Here is a 15,479-nt window from a genome sequence, read left to right on the forward strand (position 1 = left end):
GTGTATGTTATCTTGAAACTACTTAGTTTTGGAGTCACTTGATGAAATCAGTTTGAGGGGGAGTGGAAGAGAGTGGAGAGAGGTGAAGTAAGGGGAGGGAGGGAGAGAGGAAAGGAACGGACAGACATAGATAGATAATAAAGTAACACAGATTGAATATAAGAAGCTAACAGATTTAATTGTTACTCTTAAGGCTTTGACCTCACAGTTGTAAGTGTCGTATGTGCATTTGCAGATCACTTTAAAATATGATGTGGTTATACTGTGGGACGTAGACTAGATACCTGGCGTAGGTGCCATGTGGATGGGATTCTGCATTACATACCTTTTCAAACCCTTCTCATCCATCTCTCCTTGGACTCTCTCGTTCTCTCTCAACTGGGGCCTTCTCTGTCCTGCTTCAGCTCTAGAATTTTGTTGATATCTTGCCCCTGTTCATTGTCCTTCTCCTGTTCTTTTGTGAGTTTATATATTTTGAACTCTTTTCCCCTAATTTTAGAGTGAGCCGAGGAGGCAGCCCATCTGTGCCCAGTATACATATTTAATAGGAAAACTGCCATCTCTCAATTTTATGGTGTCTTTTTACTGTACAAAAACTAAGTATTTTTTTCTTTGCCAAATGTGGCATTGTTTTTCCTTTATGGGTTTTATGCCAAATTTAGAATTATAACGTTATAAAAATAACCAGTAGTTTTATAGTTTGAGGGGGTTACATTTTGATTACAACTGTGGTGCAGTAATTGGTTGTTACTCAGTTATTAAAAATGTACTGGATGTATAATATAGAAGTGCATTTTCTCCACTTTTACTGAGAAATAATTGACATCCATCCTTGTATAAACTGAGGACATTCAGCATGATGGTTTGACTTACATATATTGTGAAATGATTATCACAGTCTCGTCTCAGTTAAAAATCTGTCATCTCACATAGATAAAATGTAAAGAAAAGGAAGAAGAAAACAGAGAAAGAAAAACATTTTCTCTTGTGATCTTCCGATTTACTCTTGTAACAACTTCCCGGTACGTCATACAGGAGTCTTAGCTGTAGTCGTCATGTTGTATAGCAATGCGTTTTGGGGATGAAGCTGGTGAAGACGGGTCTCTGCCAGTCCCCAAATCCATGCAGATTAATGATAGCAGAAGTTATTTTCAGAAGTGCAGGTTAGTTTTTCTTACACTGTGAAATTCAAGCCTGCTTTGAAATTGAATTATGGGTGAGATTATTACAAATCGATTATTTGGGACTACACTGTACAACCCTTCCAGTGCAAGACAAATCCTTCTTAGGCCACATTTTGTGTTATGGTAGCTCAAGTATGAGGAATTCTAATGCGTCTTGGCTTTGAGGAGGTAGATGAACCAACAGGGCCTTTTCTGTTATTTAGCCTGCTTTTCTCATGTCTGCTGATGTGACCTTCCCCTGCTCCCCCAGATAAACAGGGGTCACATGACAACGGAAGCCAAGAGAGCTGCAAAGATGGAAAAGAAGATGAAAATTTTGCTTGGGGGTTACCAGTCTCGTGCTATGGGGCTTATGAAACAGTTGAATGACTTATGGGACCAAATCGAGCAGGCTTACTTGGAGTTACGCACTTTTGAAGAACTCAAGAAACACGAAGATTCTGCTATTCCCCGGAGGCTAGAGGTAACATCATTGCCTTGCAGCATTGCTTAAAAAGAGAACTGCAAAAAATTACCAGGGCTTTCCTGTTTTTTTCTTTCTCCTGTGCAGATTTATCTCTGAAGTTGATACTGTCTGGCTTTTTTCAGTGAGAGCCTGAAGTTTTTGACTTTCTTATCTAGAATTGTCTGTGTATAGGTGGATAGACCAGGCCAGTGGTGGATACAATGGCTTTTCTTTACTGATTTTCTGGTTTGCATATAGATACACGGTGAAATAGAATAAGTAACCCTTGTGATTTGTCCCCCTGAAACTTAATTGCATCCCATTCTTACAGCTCTCTGAGGTACATTAAACCGTTGTCTGTTTTGTAATTTAGAATGCTGGGAATATAGCAGCTGGTCATTGTACAGCATGAAATTCCTCTGGCCAGATCTGTTTTAACTTTTATTTCCGAAGTGTGCATGATAGTCCCTACCCAGATAAAGGGCCGTGAGGGCTTATCGAGGTGCATTTGTGGGTACTGATAGGGCAGCAGTGGCTTGTGTATTTGAGCTAGCAGAGATTCTCCCAACAAGATGGTAGTCGTATGACCAAAGAACGGTTGTAGTACTGGCTTTAGAGCATAAGTAGTTGTTCTTCCTTGTTTCTCTGGGGAATACTTCTCTCTTAAGAGTCATGACTTAACCCTTCTGTTCGTAAGATGATAAAGTGCCATAAGATATTTTTAATTTTCATTGCGTGCTTACATACGAAATAATGATTTAATATTTTTGTCTCTTCAAGTGTCTAAAAGAAGATGTTCAGCGACAACAGGAAAGAGAAAAAGAACTTCAGCATAGATATGCTGATCTGCTGCTGGAGAAAGAGACTTTAAAGTCCAAATTCTGAAGCATAGTTTATACTCTGTCACAGGATGAATTAATTGCTGGTTTTCATACTCTGGAAGGCTGAAACTGATGATTATCTTCATTGACAAATTTGCCCACGATCTGTGGTTTTTCAGTTGTTTACTTTAAATGATATTGATCTTACATAGTCTATGTATAAAGACTTTAACTCCACAAAATGTTTTAGGGTTTAAATTATTAAGATGATCATTCTTTTAGCAGTGTCATATTTGCAAAAATTTTTTTAGTTTTGGCCTTTAATTTTAAAAGCCTGGTTTTAAAGTGCTGCCTGTGAGTAAACTCTTGAATAAAAACAAAATAAAAAAATTGTGAGTGTAGCCTTTTGTTTGAAGTAATTAGATACTTAGAGTGCCCACAAACCAGCAAGCATGTACTCTGTGTCATATTTAATGAGTAACTCTTGGGTAATCAGAATGGTGATCCGGTATCTTAATTCCTTCAGAGGCAGTCCTTTTGTGGCCTCGCTAGTTTTAGCACAGGGCACTCATTTCTCTATACACTGACAAGATGGATTAACATTTTAATACCTCAGGGTTTTTTTGTTTTTTTGGATTTTTTTCAAGTATAATTTTAAGAAGTTCTCTTCTTTGCCCAGCTACTCACACAGTTTATGGATTAGGACTCAAAAGATTTCATTTTTATTGACCTGTTAGGTTCTTTTAAATGTCTTTTCTACAAAGGTGTGTTGAAGATTAATTTCAGTAAGGCTATCACACTTTATTAAAGCTTTGTGTTTATCCTAAGTTAATTACACAAGTGTAGAATTTTGGGAATTGGTAGAAGTGGGAAGACCAGACTTTATAATTCACCTGAAATCGTTTGGGATAGTTATTAGTTGGCTACAAGTTCAGTATAGACCAACAGTATGTTGGACATACCAGGAATATTTCCCCATCTTAATCCTAGGGATTAAAAGGAGGGAAGGAGGGATTTATTCAGTTATCAGGTAATTTATTAACCGCCCAGTGTCAGAGTCATGGAGATAGAACAATGAGTAAAGTAGGTATGACTCCTAGTTTGTGGAGCTTACAGTCCATTGGGAATGATGATAGGCGACTAAAATTCAGATGTTTTTTGAGTGACTCTTCTTAAGTGCCACTTATTTAAGTGCTGGAGATAAAGAGTTAAGACAAACTTCTTGCTCTCATGGAGGTGACATTAGTGGGAGGAGATACTCAACATACAGGGAAAAGTATCAGATCATGAACTTTGATTCTATGGAGGGAATTAAAATCGGGTGATGGGAGACAGTGACTGGATGGCGACTTTAGTTTGGATGATCAGAAGAGGTCTTTAAAGGGGTAACATTTAAGATAGGATGTGGGGAAGAGCAATGCCGGCAAAGCGCCTTTGGGGTATTTGAGGAAGAGGAAGGAAGACAAGGTGGCTAGGGTGTCAAGAATGGCATTTGAGTAAGGCCTGGGCGTATAGGGGCATATGTAGAAGGCCTTGGTAAGAAATTTGGTTTTTATTCTATTATGGGAAGCTGTGAGAAGATTCTGAGCAAAGGAATGGCATCAGATTTGGTTTAGAAACATCCTGTGGTCATAGTGCATAACGTCTCACCAGGCTGACGGGGGTGGGGAAGCCACTTAGTTGAGCATGAAGGTAATGGCAGACGAACAATAATACTGACTCCAACCAGGATAGAGGCAGTCCTGGTGGGGCAGGTGCAGGGACTTGAGCAGTAATCAGTATGCGGTCTCCTCAGACTATATATTTTTCTAGTTACCTAGTCACTTTAATTCTAGAACTTTTTTCAATAATTTCACATGGGTTTTCTAGGAAACACTTCATCATCTGTGAATAGCAGTAATGTTTCTTCTAGTAGTTTCATTTTTGTTGCATATTTTGTTGGCACAAATGTTTAGAACAGTTTTAAATGACGATGATGGCAGACATTCTTGTTTTTGATTTTCATGGGAATGTCCGTAATATTTTCATTTGAGGTTGGCTGTTTTGAGTTCTTCTTTATCTAGAAAGGAAATACCCATCTATTTTTAGTTTTTAAAGAATCTGAATTAGGATTGGCTCTGGAATTTTGTCACATACACTTTTTGGGTATCTTGTAAGATAGTCATATGGGTTTTTTTCCATTTAGTTTGGTGATGACATCATCAGTCGATTTTTTCCAACTTTAAACCAATCTTTGAATTCCTGGAATCAGGTAGATAATTAAAAAAAAAATTTTTTTTTAAGATTTACATTTTACTTGCATCTTGTGTAGACTTGAATTATATGGATTTAAAATAGTTGCTCTCATATTAAAGGCTCCCTTTGTTTTCAAAATCTGAAGTAGTACACACATACTTCCAGCCTAAAGAATGACCAAGGTTTGTGTAATTTCATAACCGGCAGTCTGCATCGTGGATGGCTCTTGCTTTTGCTTCGTAGCAGTGAAGCTTTAACTGGTAAAGAGTTCTGCCATCCTTTGTGAGCATCCTGTAAAGCCCAGGGTTCTTCACCAGTACCACTCAGAGTGATTTTGGTGACTGTTTTCACTTTCACATTTATCGTATTCTCTTACAGGCATTCATTGAATGGTCGTGGTAACATTAGTGTTGAAAATCATGTTCAAGTGGCAGTAACTTTGGGACAGACATTAAATGTGATAAAGAGCCCTCAAACCTGCCAGCATGAGTGGGATCTCCTCTCTGAAATATTAGAAATGATGTCACGTCTCTGCTACCGGCAATTGTAGACTTCTGCTGTCCACCCGTTTTATTCTCCTGATTTTTACATTTATTTTTCTGGGAAAATCCGTTGTGAAATTTGTGATGTCATGCAGTGCATTTCTCCTCAAATGTGGCCGCCCTGTTGGTCTTATAAAATTTGATTTGCTAATATGTGATTTAGGAAAATGGCACTTTTACGTGAGTGAATTTAGTCTTTTGGGCTCATGTCCAATTTTTGGCATAGAGATTTTGCTAGCTGTATGAGGTGAATAGGATAAATATGGGTATTTGCATCAAGCACGTATATCATTGGGGTGACTTGTTCCACTAAACATGGAAGGATTGCGCTTATAACACTTTTGAATTGAGAGCCCTGTTTGGAAGTCATTTCTTGATAACTGTCAAGTTTCTTCTGTGACTGTTACCTATTTTTAAACTTAAGTACTTTCATATCTGATTTTAAAATTTTGTTTCAAATGTATTTCTCCTTCTGTGTTTGTTATTTGTTAAATTTAAGTGATTTATGTTTTTCCAGAAAACTGAATTTTGTTGAAATTTAACACATTTATTAGCAGAGAATTTGAATAGGGTAAGAAATTTTCTATATTAAGTTTGTTACTTTTAAGTTATAAGAAATGACCTTTTCTTAGTTTGACCATTCCTTTTTTTCCTTGATTAGACTTGATAAAGGTAATCTTTTTTCCCTTAAAAAAAAATCCCTGCTGTTTGGATTTATCACGTGTGATTTATTTTAAAATATTTTAATTTCTCATGTGTATTTCTTTTGTTTTCTGTAGAATTTTTCCCTGTAACTTTTTGAGTCTGATGTTTATTTTTTGTTTTTATATGTATACAAATGAAGGGTTTTAGTTATCTTTAATTTCAAATATGTTCCTATCCCAGCTACATTGATGTGTCTTTTTTTTCTAAGTAGTTTATCATTGTGTTTAAACTTTTGGTTAAATAATTAAGAATATTTAAAATTTTCTGTGTGGTTGGCTTTTTTTTGTTTGTTTTAAATAATTGTTACTTGTAGCAAGGAAAAATGGCTTATGTAGTTTCTGCTTTTTAGAATTGATTGAGGTTTTGGGGCCCAGCATTTTAAAAAAGCATGCTATGGATAAATGAAGGTTTATTCAGTGTATGTGGGACAGCTGAACACGTACTGAACCACTTTAATTATATGATTGAAATTTTATCTTCTTATTTTTGGGTGTAAACTACCATAGACTAGTAGTGTTGTCTTAAAGGCTTCTAGATCGTTCTTTCTCTCAGTTTTATCTTGTTTGGAGCTTTTTCTTTGTATATTTTGATACGGTTGTTTAGTATGTAAATACTTGTGTCTATTGGGGATCATTCATAAGAAGACAAGCAATCTATAAAGTTATTCTTTTTGTCCTTTATGTGTTATCTCTTTGAGATTGGAATATTCTTTTTTTTTTGTTTGTTTATACTTGCTTGATAAGTTGTCTATTTTTTTTTTAACTTTTATATAATTTTTTGTTTTCTCTAAAGAGCATGTCTTGTTGGATTTTATACTTCAACCCATTTGGAGAGGTTTTGCAATTTAATAGGGGAGACTAATCCATTTGCTTTTATGTTAATTACTGACTTTGGTCTTTGTGATCATGTTTTATGCTTTCTCACTGATTCCTCTCATTTCCTAAATGGGCTATAATGCCCTGGGCTTTAATTTTCTTAGTGATTTAGGAAATATGCATTCTCTTTTAAGTTTTACAGATGATGATGGTATCATTTAGGGTTCAGGATCCATTCAGGACAAAGAAACCATACCAGTAATTTGAACAGGGAAATTTAATACGAAGAATTATTTGCTAGTAACAGGAGATCAAACACTAAGAGGGACAAAGGCAACCTTAAAGAATGTAGGACTAGCAGATGTAGAGAGGAACTACTACTTGTAGACAGATAGAGAGTACCTAAGTAAGGAACATTCTTTTTTATGGCTGAATAATATTCTTGTGTGTGTGTGTGTGTGTGTGTGTGTGTGTGTGTGTGTGTGTGATGTTTTTGTTACCTATTCACCCACTGATGGATACCTGTGTTGTTTCCACATCTCGGCTATTGTAAAGGGTTCAATGAACACGGGGGTGCAGATATCTTTTGGAGTTAGTGTTTTCATTTTCTTTGGATAAATACCCAGAAGTGGAACAGCTGAATCATAGGGTAGTTCTGTTTTTAATTTTTTTGAGGAAGCTCCATACTGTTTTTTATAGTTGCTGCACCAGTTTGCATTCCTGAGTACAGTACACGAGGGTTCCCTTTTCTCTACATCCTTGCCAACTCTTATTATTTCTTGTCATTTTGATACTAGTAATTCTTTTTTTTTTTTTTTTTCAACGTTTATTTATTTTTGGGACAGAGAGAGACAGAGCATGAATGGGGGAGGGGCAGAGAGAGAGGGAGACACAGAATTGGAAGCAGGCTCCAGGCTCTGAGCCATCAGCCCAGAGCCCGACGCAGGGCTCGAACTCACGGACTGCGAGATCGTGACCTGGCTGAAGTCGGACGCTTAACCAACTGCGCCACCCAGGCGCCCCTTGATACTAGTAATTCTGACACTAGTCATTCTGACAGGTGTGAGGTAATGTCTCATTGTAGTTTTGACTTGCATTTCTCTGATGGTTAATGATGATGAGCATCTTTTCATGTACTCATCGGCCATCTGTATGTCTTTGGAAAAATGCCCATGTTTTAATCGATTTTTTTTTTGGCTATTGAGTTGTATGAGTTCTTTATATATTTTGGATATTAGTCCCTCACCAGATACATGATTTGCAAATATTTTCTCCCACCCAATAGCTTGCCTTTTAATTTTGTTGATGGTTTCCTTTGCTGTGCAGAAGGCTTTAAGTCTGATGTTGCCCCACTTGTTTATTTTTCCTTTTGTTGCTTTTGGCAGGTTCAAAAAATCATTGCCAAGGCAGGGAGTTTACTGCCTATGTTTCTTGTAGAGGGTGTATGGTTTCAGGGCTTACATTTAAGTCTTTAATCCATTTTGAGTTAATTTTTGTGTATGGTATAAGACAGGGGTCCACTTTCATTCTTTTGCATGTGGCTGTCCTATTGCCCAGCACCATTTATTGAAGGGACTGTTCTTTCCCCAGTGTATGTTTTTGGTTCCTTTGTTGTAAATTAATTTTCCATATATGCATGGGTTTATTTCTGGGCTCTATAATCTGTTCCATTGATCTGTGTGTCTGTTTTTATGCCAACACCATACTGTGTTACTTACTGTAGCTTTGTAATATAGTTAGAAATCAGGGAGTGTGATGTTTTCAGTAAATATCAACAGATGTGACTCACAAAAAAGATGTTCGGGGTCCTCAATTTTTTTTAAAGTATAAAGGGATCCTGAGACCCCCCCCCCCCCCCCCCCCCCCAGTTGAGAACTGCTAATTTAGATTGAGCTGGCTGGAAATAAGGAACATCTACTCAGAGAATCCACAGCTTTCTCTGCTCTTTGATCAGAAGTGCAGATGGGGCGGGGCGCCTGGGTGGCTTAGTCGGTTTAGTGTCTGACTTCGACTCATGTCATGATCTTATGGTCCATGAGTTCGAGCCCTGCATCAGGCTCTGTGCTGACAGTTCAGAGCCTGGAGCCTGCTTTAGATTCTGTGTCTCTGCCTCTCTCTGCCCCTCCCCCACTCATGCTCTGTCTTGCTCTGTCTCTCAAAAATAAATAAATGTCAAAAAAAATTACACAAAAAAAATGCAGATGGGGCGCCTGGCTGCCTCAGTCCGTTAAGCATCCGACTTCAACTTAGGTCATGATCTCATGGTCCATGGGTTCGATCCCTGGGTTGGGCTCTGTGCTAATAGCTCAGAGCCTGGAGTCTGCTTCAGATTCTATCTCCCTCTTCCTCTGTTCCTCACCTGCTCATGCTCTGTCTCTCTCTCCTTCAAAAATAAATAAAAAAATTAAAAAACAAAACAAGTGTGGTGTGCCCTGCCCTCCTGGGCCTCTCACCCCACATGTATGTGCCTGAGAGAGGCTGGTGGTGGCTGTGTCCTGTGTGTGCACTGTGTCACTGTCCTGTCCTTACACTCATTCTTGGATTCTGGGGCTTTTCAACTTAAATAGCAGAAGTGACTAGTTAGATTTTGTTGTTTTTATTGTTATTTTTTCTTTCTTGATATTAGGTGTGCAAAATATAGTCATGAGGAAACCCGAAGCGGTTAGTGCAGTATAATTTCCTTTGCAGATGGGGTGACTGAAATCTCATGAGGGGAAGGGATTTACCTAAATAGTGAAATTGATGTTCAAGCCACGTCCAGAGTGTAGGCCTGGTTTTTCTACTGTAGGCAGGCACCATGGGATCTGAAATCTCAAAGAAGATGCATCCAAGGACACTTGTTTTTAAATGAAATCACACTGTACGTTCCTATAATCTAATAAACTTGGGACTGACTCATCACCCTTCAGTTTATTTTTTAATTTTTTTTTAATGGTTTATTTATTTTTGAGACAGAGACAGAGCATGAGCAGGGAAGGGGCAGAGAAAGAGGGAGACTCAGAATCCAAAGCAGGCTCCAGGCACTTAGCTGTCAGCACAGAGCCCAACACAGGGCTCGAACCCACGACTGTGAGATCATGACCTGAGTCAAAGTTGGACGCTTAACCGACTGAGCCACCCAGGCGCCCTGCCTTTCAGTTTAAAGAAATCCACCTATTTGAATAATCCCTCTTTAATGAATAATGAATAATTACGGACTTCCCTTCTATATCTTAGGAGTATTATCTTGTACTGATTACCCTTGAAACTGATTCAGGGAAGAGCAATTGTCACCCTTTCCCACCGAGCATCACTTGATGTTCTGTCCCTGTGCCCCTTCTTGCCAAGAGTTTCTGACAGAATGTACTTGAAGATTGTCCTGGTATAGTGAAGTGGCCAAAAGACAGAAGCTGGACCAGATTTTAGAAGTGATGCATATGGCTTGCCTCGAGGAGGTATGTTATGGATTAATTGGAAGATCAAATGTGTAATTTACTCTCTGCTTCCAGAAGAGCCCTCGCAGGGAAATTTAGTATCTGACGGGGAAGAGAACTGTTCAAAATATGTAGGTGAGGGGCGCCTGGGTGGCGCAGTCGGTTAAGTGTCCGACTTCAGCCAGGTCACGATCTCGCGGTCCATGAGTTCGAGCCCCGCGTCGGGCTCTGGGCTGATGGCTCAGAGCCTGGAGCCTGTTTCCGATTCTGTGTCTCCCTCTCTCTCTGCCCCTCCCCCGTTCATGCTCTGTCTCTCTCTGTCCCCAAAATAAATAAACGTTGAAAAAAAAAATTTAAAAAAAAAAAAAAAAAAAAATATGTAGGTGATGGTTACTTGATTTCTCCCAAGGAGAACTCCCTACTCCCCAACAAAAAGCATCAGGTCTGCCAACTATTAGTTTTGTGTTTAAAATTATTTACTGGAGGAAGGAGATGTCCGGAAAACCTGCCCAGATTCAGGATTTGCTTGCTTGAGAAATGTAGAAGTTTTTAACAACCGTGGAAGTGTCCAGTGTCTGCCCTCAAAGTTCAGAATGGGTTCGTAAAATCTAGTAAAGGAAGAAGAAAGAGGATGACAGCCATGTTTTAATTTGGTATTTGGCTAAGGGAACTGAGGCTTGGCAATGAGCCACTTTTCTGGTTGATGAGTTAAGAGCCCGTGTGAACGAATGGTTTCTGAATACTTACAGGATAGCATCTTGGAGAGTTGGGCTCAGAGGGAAGGCGGGGATCTTAGCGGCGATGAGCCTGCGGATAGGGACCTGGTGCTAAGCCAGAGGGATTTGGAAATAGTTAACCTGCAAAAGCTGTCGTTTTCACGGGGTGAGGAGCTGAAACTAGAGGGTGGGGCTAGGAAGAATCATGACCTAGACTCCTATGTGGAATTATTTTCCAAGTCATCTCTTTGCTTTTCTGCTACTTCTTTGCTGATAGTCCAGTATTTTGTTCTTGCCTTTAATAAGAATCAGTTCTGAGCGACATGCTTGTTATGTCTGGGTTAAGGAAGTAGCGGCATACCTTCCGAATTCCAAGTCTCTTGTCAGCCCCCAGCGGGGTTTGGCCCTAAACTCCACCCAGCTGTCTCCGTGAACCGCGGCTCAAGTGCCATCTAGTGGTTAAGTGGAGGAATTGTTTTTCAACCAAGGAACCAACAACTGGGTTAAGACTTTTTGACCTTCAAATCTGAGAAACAGAACATGTTCATTCTCCAGTGTCACTGCTATTTTCAAGGGAACTTGCTTCTTTGGAAATCCTGATTTTTGAACCAGATGAATTCCAAAATAATACTAGGCCCTAACATCCCTAGCAGGTAATGAAGAAACAGAAGCAGTGATTTCCTGATGACAAAATCACAGCCAATATGTAAGGGAAAAAAACCTAAGCAAAACCAGTGCTGTCTGAGAAACGGGCTCCTCCAACCCGAGACGAGTCTGTCCCTCACTAGACTGAGCTGTTAATGCCTCACCGTCTAGCCCTAGCGGGGGCTCCCTGAGCGTGGACGAGGCAGCGAAGGTCTGTCTGCGTCTCTGTCACACAGTACCTGCGATGTGGCTCTAAAGTACCATGACTGATTGTGGACTAATTTCGTAAGCGCCAGGGTGTATTTGTGTGGCCTTTCCCCAAGCAGTCCCCTAGGAAGCCATGCACTTACTTCAACAGTGCCACCACTGCTTAAAAATAAAAGTCTTTGGAACTGCTTATTGGAATTGTTCGGAATTTCTTCAGCGGTGCTCGGGAAAGACTGACCTGGAGGCTGTTTCTGTAATGGGGTTGGGAAGGAGAGAGGTGGAGGCAGGAGGGCTGGTGAGAAGTTGCCGAAGGAGCCCGAGGTGACGAGGGTGGGGGGCAGTGAAGGCAGAAGAATTCAAGAGGTGAAGGCAGGATTGAAAAGTGTTGGCATTTGGATATGGAGGCAAAACAAACACACAAACAAAAAGCTACGGGTTAGTCATTTCTGACAGAAGATGCTGAGGGGACCAGATTTTGGAGAAAAGGTGAAATGTTTGCTTCTAGCAAAATACCAAGCAGGCATTGGCTCTAGAGGCCCAGAGGGCAGTCGTTACTGCAGACTGATCTGTATTTATTCATGGAACGAACATTGTAAAGTGCCTATAGTAATGGCTTGCATGTAGTAAGTACCTGTCATACGAGGGACGGTGCTAGACCCCTGTGCACTAACTTGATCCTCACAAAACCGAGAAGCGTAGGTGCTCTCACACCCTCCTTTTCCAGATGGAGGTAAAGTGGTTTGAACGGGCCAAGTGTTTCACCCCCAGTTTAGACGGAATTAAGTGTGAGGGAGTAGGAACCGAGAAGAAATCAGCGAAAATATCAACATTATTACCGATGGAACAAGGCTGGAAGGTGGGGCCGAGATTTGTGCTGACAGTGGCTTCTGGAGTCTTTCCCCCACTCCCAAGCCTCAGCACAGCCCCCTTGTGAGCCGGTGAGTTTGTGGCGCAGATGTGTTCACTCAGACTGCTGGCTCTCCCAGAGACCCTGGGCTCTCGGGGCGTCGGTCCTCTGTGTTCGGATGGGTTCTGGCAACTTCGCAGAGTTCTGTTGATTGCTGATTGCAGCAGGTGAGTTTACAAAGCAGGGCCGATTTTCTGCGAGACAGGCTTCGAGGTGATCCTTGCAAGAGAACCTAGCCCTCGGCAGGCAGGAGTGGGCCGGGAGTCAGGGCGCTGGAACCAGCTGCCGGCTGTCGTCAGTGGGCTCTCTCCGTGGATGCCAGCAGCATTGAGGCCTTAAGCTTCACTACACAAAGTGTGGTTTCTGCACCAGCGGCCTCAGAGCACCGGTCCCACTGGATGGGAATCTGCGTTTTAATGCTATTCCCAACTGGTGTGCATGCACGTTAAAGTTCGGGAAACACTGCTGGAAACATACCCAGGAGCGGCCTTGTACGTGAAGGAGAAGCTTGTTTCTCTCCCGGTTGCCCCTGCTCTCGGGAAGCCTGCATTAATATTCTCCTCCCTGCAGAGGCCTTTCTGCTCTGAAGGCTGCCGACCAGCCCTTCCTTCGATCACTCATTATATCAACAATTTGTCCGTTATTTGGGAGCCATGAAAAAAGCCTTCTCAAAACATGCCCTGGAGCTCGTGGGGCTTATGTGATAACTTACTCAAACCAACCTGATACTTATTTCATTTCCCTGCATAGTCCACTCCAAAGAGTTTTTAAAAAGCAATTTTCGGAAACCTTTGGATAGGCCATTTGTTTCTCTATAAGACTTTCTCCCCAGAGGGATTTGTGATTATAACTGGAGTGAGAAAGCTCTGTTATTAGAAATAATATTTGGTCCTAGAAAGCTCTAGAGAACTTGGGTGGAAGGGGGGAAGGTAGAAAGGGCAGGGGCGGTTAGGGGGTGAGGATGGGGAGAACAAGGACTCGTGCTGTATCCGTAAATTCCCATTTTTGTACTTTGACAAAGAGGCCGGGAAATCCAAGGAAAAAAGTTCAAAAAGGTGCTGGTTCAAGGGACACAGGAGTGCTGATGTGTAGGGGCACGTGTACCCCAATGTTTAGGGCAGCGTTCTCCACAGCAGCCAAATTATGGAAAGAGCCCAAATGTCCATCGACTGACGAATGGATAAAGAAGCTGTGGTTTATATATACAATGGAATACTACTCGGGAAAGAATATAATCTGGCCATTTGCAGCAACGTGGATGGAACTGGAGGGTATTATGCCAAGTGAAATAAGTCAGTCCGAGAAGGACAGGTACATGTTTTCACTCGTTTGTGGATCTTGAGAAACTTAACAGAAGACCATGGGGGAGAGGATGGGGGGAAGAAAGTTACAGAGAGGGAGGGAGGCAAACCACAAGAGACCCTTAAATACAGAGAACAAACTGAGGGTGGATGGAGGGGGGTGGGGGAGAGGGGAAAATGCGTGATGGGCATTGAGGAGGGCACTTGTTGGGATGAGCACTGGGTGTTGTATGGAAGCCAATTTGACAAGTTCTATTCGTAAAAAAATAAAACATTAAAAAATTTAAAAAAAAAGTGCGGGTTCTAGAACTACGCCGTCCAATATGGACGTTAGCTACATGTAGCTATTAAAATGAACATTTTAATTAAGTTTAATAAAATTATGTTCAGTGATCTCAGCTACATTTCAGGTGCTCAACGGCCACATTTCCACCAAGAAAGTTCTGTTGGGCATTGCTATTTGGGAAAGCCGTATAGGGTTGACATGTCGGTTGCTGGCATGCAGTATTAACTCACAAGAGTAAATTTACAAGAGGGGACCCGAAGATCTGCCTGGTCTTCCCTAGACGTGGTGGGATAAGTGTGCCTTTCAGTTCTGTAAAGCTTTGAAGACCAAGTAAAACAGGGCACCCGTGCTCATTTTGCCCAAGTGATAAGGAACTGTGGGCCATGTTTCATTGCCTTGTGTCACACTGGACAGTAGGGGACAGTAGTGGTCTCTAAGGATAGTGTGTCACTAACTGGGAAGTGTGCTTGGGTGCCAGAGAGAGAGAGAGAGAGAGAGAGAGAGAGACGGCGGGGGGGTGGGGGTGGGGGTGGGGAGAGAGGCGAGAGATGGTGTCGTTCTGAATTGCCCACAAGGCTTATCAGAAGAAAACTCATGGATGGGGCGCCTGGGTGGCTCAGTCGGTTGAGCGTCCGACTTCCGCTCAGGTCATGATCTCACGGTTCACGAGTTCGAGCCCCGCATTGGGCTCTGTGCCGACAGCTCAGAACCTGGAGCCTGTTTTGGATTCTGTGTCTCCCTCTCTCTCTCTGCCCCTCCCCTGCTCATGCTCTGTCTCTCAATAAAAACACCATCCTCCCCCCACCCCCACCCCTCCACAAAACAACAACTCACGGATCCTCATTCAGTTAAGTAAAACGGCCACAATAAAAGCAAGTGACAACAATAACAAAAAAGACACTCCTGGCTCCCTGCACTTCCAGCAATGTGCGTATTATTCTCTCTGGAAGAAAACCAGGCACGGCAAACATGGCAGAAGTGAGCTCTTGAAACCGTATTAGACAAGGAAGCTGTACCAGTTTCGTGTTGCTTGAGAGATTTGATTTGAACAGGTTCGAAACTTACCCCGATGCAGGCCGTTTTACAGAACAAAACCTCAGTGGGCAGCTCCTCAAAATGGTACTTTTCAAACACAAAGGTGTTCGCGGGTTCGCGTTCTCCTACGGCTAACGGTTAAGCGTAAGGGTTTGCACGTATCAAATGTGTCTGTACATTTCCTGCCTCAAGCTCAAAGCACCTCGTCTTAGCAGTTGTTTC

General features: G+C 41.5%; 1 protein-coding gene across 2 annotated transcripts in view; it reads left to right on the plus strand.

Moving 5' to 3' along the window:
* Nucleotides 1-2,851, plus strand: part of CDC5L (cell division cycle 5 like) — a 47,894-nt gene extending 45,043 nt beyond the window's left edge. Inside the window, exons 15-16 of one of the 2 annotated variants that reach the window (XM_045498427.1) lie at nt 1,435-1,647; nt 2,410-2,851. In XM_045498427.1, the coding sequence (XP_045354383.1) occupies nt 1,435-1,647; nt 2,410-2,514 (318 nt within the window). In that variant the 3' untranslated portion in view covers nt 2,515-2,851. Of the gene's footprint in view, nt 1-1,434; nt 1,648-2,409 lie in introns of those variants that run through there. The other variant, XR_006717236.1, reaches the window with a different exon arrangement.
* Nucleotides 2,852-15,479: the final 12,628 nt, after the last annotated feature.

Source organism: Leopardus geoffroyi, chromosome B2 (assembly GCF_018350155.1).
Source record: "Leopardus geoffroyi isolate Oge1 chromosome B2, O.geoffroyi_Oge1_pat1.0, whole genome shotgun sequence".
NCBI lineage: Eukaryota > Metazoa > Chordata > Mammalia > Carnivora > Felidae > Leopardus > Leopardus geoffroyi.